We start from the raw sequence: 11,428 nt of genomic DNA, 5'->3' as shown, positions 1-11,428 counted from the left end.
GACTACTGGGTTTCCACCCTGCTGGATCCACGGTACAAAGACAATGTGCCCACCTTACTTCATGCACTGGAGCGTGATAGGAAGATGCGCGAGTACAAGCGCACGTTGGTAGACACGCTACTGAGAGCATTCCCAAATGTCACAGGGGAACCAGTGGAAGCCCAAGGCGAAGGCAGAGGAGGAGCAAGAGGTTGCCAACGCAGCTGTGTCACGGCCAGCTCCTCTGAGGGCAGGGTTAGCATGGCAGATATGTTTAAAAGTTTTGGCACCATGCCACAGCTAACTGCACCACCACCTGATACGGAACGTGTTAGCAGGAGGCAACATTTCACTAACATGGTGGAACAGTACCTGTGCACACCCCTCCACGTACTGACTAATGGTTCGGCCCCATTCAACTTCTGGGTCTCCAAATTGTCCACGTGGCCAGAGCTAGCCTTTTATGCCTTGGAGGTGCTGGCCTGCCCGGCGGTCAGCGTTTTGTCTGAACGTGTATTCATCACGGCAGGGGCGTCATTACAGACAAACGCAGCCGTCTGTCTACAGCCAATGTGGACAAGCTGACGTTCATAAAAATGAACCAGGCATGGATCCCACAGGACCTGTCCATCCCTTGTGCAGATTAGACATTAACTACCTCCCCTTAACCATATATTATTGTACTCCAGGGCACTTCCTCATTCAATACTATTTTTATTTTCATTTTACCATTATATTGCGGGGCAACCCAAAGTTGAATGAACCTCTCCTCTGTCTGGGTGCCGGGGCCTAAAAATATCTGACAGTGGCCTGTTCCAGTGGTGGGTGACATGAAGCCTGATTCTCTGCTATGATATGAAGACTGATTCTCTGCTGACATGAAGCCTGAATCTCTGTTATGGGACCTCTCTCCTCTGTCTGGGTGCCGGGGCCTAAAAATATCTGACAGTGGCCTGTTCCAGTGTTGGGTGACGTAAAGCATGATTCTCTGCTATGACATGCAGACTGATTCTCTGCTGACATGAAGCCAGATTCTCTGTTACGGGACCTTCTCTCCTCTGTCTGGGTGCCTGGGCCTAAATATCTGACAATGGCCTGTTCCAGTGGTGGGTGACGTGAAGCCTGATTCTCTGCTATGACATGCAGACTGATTCTCTGCTGACATAAAGCCAGATTCTCTGTTACGGGACCTCTCTCCTCTGTCTGGGTGCCGGGGCCTAAATATATGACAATGGACTGTTACAGTGGTGGGTGACGTGAAGCCAGATTCTCTGCTATGACATGAAGACTGATTCTCTGCTGACGTGAAGCCAGATTCTCTGCTGACGTGAAGCCAGATTCTCTGCTATGGGACCTCTCTCCAATTGATATTGGTTAATTTTTATTTATTTTATATTTATTTTAATTCATTTCCCTATCCACATTTGTTTGCAGGGGATTTACCTACATGTTGCTGCCTTTTGCAGCCCTCTAGCCCTTTCCTGTGCTGTTTTACAGCCTTTTTAGTGCCGAAAAGTTCGGGTCCCCATTGACTTCAATGGGGTTCGGGTTCGAGACGAAGTTCGGGTCGGGTTCAGATCCCGAACCCGAACATTTCCGGGAAGTTCGGCCGAACTTCTCGAACCCCAACATCCAGGTGTTCGCTCAACTCTACTAGTAAATACTTTTGATATACACCTTGAAGCATTTATCCTTTAAATATGCTTCAATTTTGATTATTTTCATTCATATTAATATTTAGTGAGAAGAGAACTTTTGTGAAATTCAATTCGGCTGCCTCATCAAATTTTGCAAAAGAAGTTTGCTTCGTGTTGAAGCGCATTTCTTTGTAAGTAGTTGGTTTGATGACAGGGAGCGGCGATTGCGCAGTTTCCCATCATTGTGCCCCTCAGATGCCCCGTTCATAGCTGATCATGGCATCTGAGTTTAATATTAACCCCTTCTAGCCCAGGCCTGTTATCACCTTCCTGCCCAGAACATTTTTGCAAATCTGACATGTGTCACTTTATGTGGTAATAACTTTGGAACGCTTTTACTTATCCAAAACATTCTGAGATTGTTTTATCTTTGCACATTGTACTTCATGATAATGGTAAAAGTGAGTTGATATATTTAATCTTTATTTATGAAAAAATCACAATTTTCCAGAAATTTGGAAAAATTTATTTACGTCATTTAGAAAATGTAAACTTATTTTTTTGGGACGTTAGAAGGCTTAGAATTTTAGAAGCAACTCTTTAAGAACATTTCCAAACCCACTTTTTAAGGACCAGTTCAGTTATAAAGTCACTTTGTGGGTGAAGTTCAAGCTTATTGGATAATGCTACATCTTCTCTATATTTATACATCTACTCTCTATACAACTAGTTACGTGCAATTGGCGCCTCACTACACCGTTATTTGTCTCTTCTGCATGTGGTACACTAATTAGTGTCCCTGTGTTCTGCCTTTTCTAAGTAGGTAGCTGCCTTGTACTGTAACGAGTAACCACGACCTGGTGTCTCCGCGTTAATTTTTCCACGAAGCACAAGGAAATTCGGGTTTGCAGCAAATCAAATTTTCCTTCAAATTCGGATTAAAGTCTACTTCATGGACTTTGATTCACTCAAAACTATTAATATTCTCTACTAATAAACATTTTAATTAATCAAAATTCATGTGTTACTGGACAGCCAGCGTATATTTACCACTTTCCTGCATTTTTTTGTCTGATATTGAGTTACCAGCAGGTTTGACCTTGTATCAGTCAATGGCGAGCTGTAAACACACACAATGGCCCAGGTTTACTACTCCTATTAATGGAGTATATTTAGACTGGCGGTCTGGACATGCACTAGATATATCAGAGGGGTTCGGGCTGGTTGATAAATGTGGCGCAGGGATAGACACTGCCTTTATAACTACTATTGGTTGGCTTACTTTGAGGCAGAATTTTAAACCAGATTTGTGGTGCAATTTTGGTGCAAATATCTAAGCTTTCCCCATAAAGCCCAGTTTTCAAGCAAGTTGGAAACAAAAGTGTAGAAACCCTACTTGTGCCAATTTGATAGGCTGTAGCCCTAGTGCCTGTAGCCTATCAGAGCACAGCACAGACGGTTCAATGACATCATCATTGTAAGGCTAAAGCCCAATCAAGATACAGCTCGGATGACAGACCTGAAGAGGTTTGTGTCCTGCACTGCATCACTGACAGCAGTATGAAGGGCAAGTATTTGTGTTTTTATATATTTCTTTGACTGCTTGTTGTTGGGCCACAATGGAGGAGAACTATGGGAAAATGGGTCTACTGGGGTCTCTATTATTGGGCATTATTAATACTGGGGGCATTATCTGGGGCTTTATTATTAATGGGGGAGCAATTGAAACTATTTGGGGCACTGTAGGGGCACTATTACCACTAAGGGTGCTCTGGGAGAGAATTTTTACTATTAGTGGGAGGACTGTTGCTGTGGGCACCCTGGCACAGTATCAGTTTACAACAATTATTTTGGGGGGACACAATGTTTACAGCACTATTATTGTCAGGGGCACAATTATTTTTGAATGCACTGTATATCCATAATTATTGAAGGAGGCACTGGGGGTCTGTGGGGTACTGATATTTTCAAGGGGTCGCTCTGTTTCTGCAGTATAGTATTGGGGAGCACAGTGGGCACAGTATGGAGGGGTGGCAGGATGGGGGTTTAAAAAGTGGGGATCATGATAGAAAGTAGGAACCTAAGATGTCTGTTTGTCAAAATCTTCAGAGATGGGATGTGGCTGAAAGAATTCATAATGGCAGTCTGGTCTGAATGGACAAGATGAGAATAGAGAACATCTATATCAGAGGATGTAAGAAGTATGAAGTTCTGTATTCTCCTGTATGTTTGGTAGTGTGGTATGTAATTTAAATAGTAATAGTCATCTATCATGGGTCCTAATGTGGTGTCTGTCATTTTAACAGGCAGCTTAGTGCTGCATGTCGTGCAAATCTCTTTCAAATCTGAAGGAACTTCTGACAGAGGATTAGCACAGAGCATGCCAGTGGCATGAGGACAGCCTTATTTGGTTAATATTCATGACTGTTCGCTTCCTTCCGTGCTCATTTCGAACAGCTTGTCACTTGGTGTGAAAAGGTTGAGAACCACTGGTCTACACTTACTGTCTGTAATGACTTGTGATGTTGCTGTGCAGAGTGCGGGCAGAAAGGGGCAGTGTGCTGGACACTGGTTGCCTGTGCTCTACAGGGCTTGGTGGGTAGCCAGGCCAGTCCTGACATTGGATATCACATGACTTGACTAAGCCTGCATGAAGGCAGCAAACAGCGCTGCTCCTCATCTGCTCAAATAGATGTTTTTGCATCTACGCCACCAAGTCAATGCTCCTCTCCTGCATCTCATCTGAAGCCTTCATTGTAGCAATTGCAGTGGCCAGGTTTTGGGTGGCCCCAACGCTCTGCTTGGTTCCCCAGAAACAGTTGAGGTGTCACCATGTGTTGCTGCTCTCTGGTAGGGATGGAAAGGCGTGGTCTTCTTGTGGTTGCTCCAGTAGTCTGGAAGAGTCTCCTCTTCCAAGCACTGTTCCCTAACTTCAGAACACTCACCGTCTGCAGTGTGTAAGGCCCTTAGTTCCAGGGTCAGAATAGATTATTCCTCAGTCAAACGTCTTATCTTCAGTTTAATATTTCACTATCCGTTACAGTAGTCTCAATGAGTCTGAATGATAATGAATCACTGTAGTGAAGATCAGAAGGTTGTCTCCACAACAGATTCTCTTGAAGAGACTTTTAAAGTCCACTTGTGATAGCGGCAGCTCAGAATCCGCCTCCTATAGTTTTCAGTTGGAGACTGTGCAGCTGCTTGTGCCGCCACACCCAAAACGGCACCAAGAAAAGACATATTCTTTGTAGGCACGGTCGCGACTGTTAACTGCAGCCTCTGCTCCTCGTGACAGTAAGGAAACAGGGCTGGGTGGTTGTTATGCAGATGATGGTGGAACTGCTGTGGGGGCCGGGGCCAGTGAAATGTTAAAATATACCTGGATAATATAAAAGTATACTGGATGTCACACTGCATCCACAACAATATATCACTGTGGCCGTTAAGAGGGTAAAAAAAATTACCTCATCCACTTTCACACACAGAGACAGTCCCTCCTCTCCTAATGCTGAAAGACCTGTCGAAGGACCTGCATTCCAAATGTGATGATGTCATCATGTGCTCCCAGCGATCATGCTGGGAGAGCATTGTGATGTCATCATCCAGGTCCTTCTGTATCAAGAGAGGAGTGTCTGTCTCTGCATGTGCAAGTGGATGAGGTGGGTAATTCACTTTATTTTATTTTATTTTTTGCTTTAAAAAAAACACATTATTACAGCTGAGGGCCACTATGGGGGACATTGGTGGCCACTTGAGGGGACATTTTTAGTTCTTGGAGACATTAGTAATGCTGGGGGCCACTATGAGGGACATCATTACTGCTGGGGCCACTATGGGGGCCACTATGTATAATTCAGGGATTGGGATTTAAATAAAAAAAGCCAGTGAAAATCATCAACTTTTAACGACTGTTAAAAAACAATGAAATATGGCCAGAAAATGGAAGCAAAACTGGTTTAAAAATGACCAAGAAACACTAAGTGTCTGTTTTTCATAGCCATTTTTTTTACCATTGTGTAAATAAAGCCCAAAGTATACATTTTCCTGTTTTTAATAAACTTGAATCATTTATTTATTTGTGACTTCGATTTGACATTTCTCAGTTCCTATGTTTTGTGCCAGTCAGTGTTAGGGTTAACATTCGCATTATGGGATTTCGTTGGAATATAACGGTATTTTAGGACAGAATACAAAACACAACCCTTTAGGATGCATTCTGTTTTGCTCCGTCCTAATACATGTCTATGGGGGCTCCTAACGGCTCTGTTTGTTTCTGTTATACATAACGGAAAAAATAATCCTGTCGACAGAAAAAAAATCACTTTATTGTTTATTCTTCTGACGCACGTTATTGTCTGTGACATCTAAAGGGTTAAACATGCAGCATCAGAATTCTCTCTGATCCCAGCTATTGCAGCGGGACGTCAGTTGTGATATTCATCTGATGATTGCCTTAGCCCAGCTTTTGTCTCTCACATAAAATGAAGACATGTCCCTGGAATCCCCTCACATAACAAAACTATCCTGATACCACATATGTTAGGCGACTTTCACACTAGCGTTTTCGTTTTCTGGTATTGAGATCCGTCATAGGGGCTCAATACCGGAAGAAAACGCTTCAGTTTTGTCCCTATTCATTGTCAATGGGGAAAAAGCTGAACTGAACAGAACCAAATGCTCCAAAATGCATTCCGTTCTGTTCAGTTGCGTTCCCATACCGGAGAGCAAACCGCAACATGTTGTATTTTACTTTCCGTCCTAGGATGCGGAGCAAGACGGATCCGGCATGATCCCCAATGCAAGTTAATGGGGACGGATTAGTTTCCGGGAAACACAATCTGCCACAATAGAAAATGGATCCGTCCCCCATTGACTTTCAATGGAGTTCATGACGGATACGTCTTGGCTATAGAAGACATAATACAACCGGATCTGTCTTGGTTATGTTAAAGATAATACAACCGGATCCGTTTATAACGGATGCAGATGATTGTATTATCAGTAACGGAAGCAGTTTTGCTGAACCCTGCCGGATCCAGTTGAAACGCTAGAGTGAAAGTAGCCTTCGGCCTACCAATTGTCTAAGGGGGTTGTCCCATTACAAACCCTTACAGCATATCCACAAGATGTGTCTGGTTGGTTGGGGTCCAACTACTGTGGCCATCAGCGATCACGATAATGTTGGCCCAGTGTTCCTTGAATAAAATGATGGTTTCTACATTATCCCAATATATGGGGCTGCCATAGACAGCCGAGCTCTTTTACTTAGCTGTCTCTGGCAGTCCCACAGTTTGGTGGAGTGACCATCACTCCATTCATTCGGAGAACACAAGGCCTCTATTTCTGAGATTGTTTGGACCCCTGCCGATACGGTACTTATCACCTACCCTATGGATAGGGGATGTGTTCACAATGGGACAACCACTTTAAGGTTTACTCCTATAAAATATCATGACAAATGCATTTAATGATTTACTTGTTCTAGTCGATAATCAGACAACTAACTCCTAACACTTTTATTGTTATTTATGCAGGAGAAGAACATGACTACGGTCACTGAGTTTTTCATTGTAGGATTTCAAAGCAGCCGTTATTTAAGAATTTACCTAATCTGTCTCATCCTGATGATATATTGTGGGACAATATGTGGGAATCTCCTGATCATCACCCTGGTGTCCACCAGCAAGAACCTCCATGCCCCAATGTACTTCTTCATCTCACAGCTGTCTATTACTGATATCTTCCTAACTGCAAATATTGTCCCCACCATGCTCCACATCCTACTGAATAATGGGGCGACCATTACCGTTATTAGTTGTATGACACAATTGTATGTTTTTGGTACTACAGAAACATCTGAAAGTCTTCTTCTCACAGTGATGTCTTATGACAGATATGTGGCCATCTGTAATCCCCTCCTCTATTCTTCTATCATGACAAAAAAACGCTGTGTGACATTGGCCGCCATGTGTTGGGTGTTAAGTTTCTTTTTCGCATTTATTGAAACCTTATTTACATCAAAGCTGACGTTTTGTGGACCAAATGTCATTGACCATTTCTTCTGTGATCAAGTTCCCTTAATGAAAATTGCCTGTTCGGGGGTGTATACTATGGAGTTAGTGAACTATATACTGAGCGTTCCTTTACTCCTGAGCCCAATCACGATAATTATCATATCTTATACTAATATTATTGTCACCATCTTGCGGTTTCAGTCCAGAATCAGTAGACAGAAAGCCTTCTCCACCTGTAGCTCCCACCTCATTGTGGTCATCATATTCTTCGTTACTATACTGAGTGTTTACGTTTTCCCAACAGAAGGACAAACCCTGAATACTAGTAAACTCCTATCTCTGCTGTATACTGTATTTACTCCATTCATCAACCCCATCATATACAGTCTTAGGAATAAGGAAATCAAAAAATCTCTGCAGGAAATATTCAATAAATTAATCACAAAAAGAGGAGAAATGCTAAAAAGGACCAAAACAAAAAGTATTTAATAATATATCAAGGTAGGTATAGGTAAATGAGAAACCCTTTGATTAATACACACTGAATGCTGTGACTCGTAAATTGACTTTCAACTGGAAATGCTATTTTATTTTGTTTTCACCGAGCGTATGGAGTCAGCAGTCGTGTGATGGTTCTGGTAACTGGAGATAAGCAGCTCAGCTTATTCTAGTGTGAGCTCAAATGTACCAAGACCACAATAATATAGAAACTATTTCCGATGCTGTTACTATACATAACAGGCCCTCCACTATCTTATTAGTAAAGAGAGCAAACAGCGATTCACCACTCACACTGCTATTCATGCAGCTGGTGGATCGCTACAACAGTCATCTCAATGACATGTACCTATAATGTAACAACATGGCCTATTTACTTTGAAAGGCTACACTTCAGCACATGATTGCGGCTCAACGCGTTTCTACACCTAATACAATATCTCATCAGGAGCCAGAGCTGTAACCTAATAATTCTTTAGTGTAAGTAGACATTAGGAGAGCACTGCCCCTCTCTCACAGGGACCTCATTCTGGCGCTATGATGGCTGTGAAACGGCTGCCAAAACCTGGGCTATTTGAATGGTATAGCTCCACCTATCCCCACACGTCAGAGGTGGACCGCCCTCACAGTCAACCAGATCCATCGCACATGGCACTGAGAGATCACGTGCCCCGTATGAGATCTTATGCTGTCATGTAAGCTGGAAGGTCCGCTAGGAGACAGCGCTCCCAGGTAATACAGGGATACAGTGGTGAATTTAGAAAGGGCAGTATCAAGCTGAAATGTCCACTGTGCCTCCTTCTGTAGTACTTAATTATCAAAATCACCCCCTCTTGGAGAGGGTCGAATAATTTCAATCCCCTGAAAACGGATAGCCTTAATATCACTGGCATGGCATTCTACCACATGTCTTGCCACTGGGGTATTGGCCTCATTTTTTGATGTCATTAAGGTGTTCCCCAATACACCTCCTGAACTCACTTATGGTTTTACCCACATACTGTAACCCACATTTACATGTAATCAGATACACCAGACCTACAGAACGACAGTTTATAAATCATCTGATGCTATAGATGAGGCCAGTACTGGTACTTTAGAAGGTTTTGCCTTCCTTGATGTAACCACATGCAATGCTGCACCCACATTTGAAAGTTCCCACAAGCTGATCCCTAAAGGGGTTGCTGGACTTCACAATGGGGCTATGCAAACTGTGGACAAATCGATCCTTAATATTTCTGCCCCTCCTGAATGTTAGTGAGGGGGTATTGCCCACAAGATGCCCCACATCAGGATCTGCTTGTTAAATACCCCAAAATTGTGACAGAATCTACCTAATGGGACTATGGGCTTCATCATAGTCCACAATAATGCGGATTTGGTCAGAACCTTCTCTGTGTGCCCAGGGATTGAGCAAGGCCTGTCTATCACAACTCATGATGGTAAGCTTGATTGAGAACATTCTCAGGGTATCCTTGGTTTTTGAATTTCAATCATAGATCACCGGCAGCAGCTTGGAAATCCCACATAGTTGAACAGTTGCGGCCGAGATGCTGTCAGAACTTTTGATATTAAAGAGAGTCCATCAGATAAGGCCAAACATAGGTATCTGAATAGGAACCTTAAAAAGAGAAGCCATGTTGGTCTGAAGTGATATTTTTTAAGAGGGTATTCTAAGTTCAAACCTTTTGGACTTAGAATAAATAACCAAACATTAGATTTAGGTGAAGGCTTTTGTTTTTGAGACATAAGAGTGTTTACCCAAGTTTGTTTTTGTGAGAAGGAGGTTTCCCAAGGTCTAATGAAAGGTATTTACCTAGATAAGACAATGTTATAGAAATGTGCTGAGTTTTGATGATTCTCAGTGAATAGAAAAAGACTCTAATTTTCTTTGGGGTTTTTATATTAATCAATGTATGAGTGGATTTTGATTTTTATAGCATCAATTTAAATATGTGTGCTTTATATATAAGAGTGTGGTCCTTATAGATATATTTAGTTTTAAAGTTAGAATTATAGTAACTATTCCTATGTCATTTTAGAATCTCTCCCAGAGAAGGGGGGCGTGGCCGACTTCCAAACAGGGAATAAGCGTCTATACAGAGCTCCTGCCCTTTGAATCTCTATCTAGAGACATCAAGTGGAAATAACAGCTGGAAACGGCACAATACCTATCCTGCTGGACTAGAAACTACAGCTGGATCATTTTAAGCTCTCTCCCGGACACATAGGACCGCTAATAGCCAAAATACATCTGCGGCCTAGTCACAGCGCAGGAGCCTTGGATCCACTTCAACGGACCCATCTACAAGGCCACTAACAAAAAGGCTAACCCGATAACAGGGACCCTCATAAGAAGTACTCCACTTCCATCGGAGATTGCCTAGGGTAAGAGGATTTACCTAAGTCACACAGATATAGGCGCTACAGCAACTCCGGGCCCTAGGGACATTATCCCGCCATATAGCGGTATTTGTATGGTATCAGCACAATAAGGCTTATATCGGCGACAACAAACGAGTGCCATACCTGCTGTGAACAGGATAAGAATTAGGCCTGCAAGTGCGATCTGCCGCGATTCGGCAGTGTCCAGAGTGCCGCGCTTCTATCTATATACCCTGAGCGGCCACCGCAAAGTAACAGGACTGATTATCTCGCTATACCTGGTTAATCCCAGGTTTTAACAAGATCAACGATCATTCCTCTTTGCCCCCCCATACACTTATCCACCCATCTACCTATCCACTGCTACTCAGCCCTTGGCAATTAAAGGGTGAACATAGTAAACTTGCTCAAGTTATATTTAAAGGTACAGTGACCCCCTTTAGTGACGAAGCATCATCAACTCCTTAAGGTGATATCACACAACCATCTGACAGTATTAACCAGAATATACCTTTAACAGCAAATAGCACCACCTACAGCCTATAACATCTCATTACCTACAAGCTCAATTCTTATTAACACCTTTGTTAACACCAAGACTGCCAAGTCTTCCAGATACAGGCGCAGGTGATTGTTTTCACACAAGTGGTTCCATCCACAAGCACATATGGTAAAGGTGGGAAGATTCAGAGGCACCAGCCAAGACTCCCTTATTCCTGCAAAACCTCCACATCTTTCCCAACCAGGTCTGGACAAGTTCATAATGAAAAAAAAAAGCAAATCTCCTCTGGGGCACAAGTGTCAACTCCTAAAGGAGCCACACAGAAATCCATAATACACTTCACAGAAGGAGATAGTGAATATGAAGACGTCACAGAACCTACTACTGAACTGCCTCTATCCAGATCCTTCATA

The 11,428-nt window shown here is 42.9% G+C and overlaps 1 protein-coding gene across 1 annotated transcript; it reads left to right on the top strand.

Annotated features, from left to right (window-relative positions):
* Positions 1-7,159: 7,159 nt before the first annotated feature.
* LOC120989544 (olfactory receptor 480-like) lies at positions 7,160-8,119 on the top strand. The gene has a single exon (XM_040417718.1). It carries the CDS (start codon positions 7,160-7,162, stop codon positions 8,117-8,119), a length of 960 nt encoding a protein of 319 aa, XP_040273652.1.
* Positions 8,120-11,428: the final 3,309 nt, after the last annotated feature.

The sequence above is a fragment of the Bufo bufo genome, chromosome 1 (genome assembly GCF_905171765.1).
Source record: "Bufo bufo chromosome 1, aBufBuf1.1, whole genome shotgun sequence".
Classification (NCBI taxonomy): domain Eukaryota; kingdom Metazoa; phylum Chordata; class Amphibia; order Anura; family Bufonidae; genus Bufo; species Bufo bufo.
The sequence above is the reverse complement of the archived record's forward strand: the minus strand, read 5'-3'. Positions and strand labels throughout refer to the sequence as shown.

Bases quoted from the DNA above. Each gene is read 5' to 3' on its own strand.
- LOC120989544 (XM_040417718.1), top strand. From the start codon at position 7,160: ATGACTACGGTCACTGAGTTTTTCATTGTAGGATTTCAAAGCAGCCGT.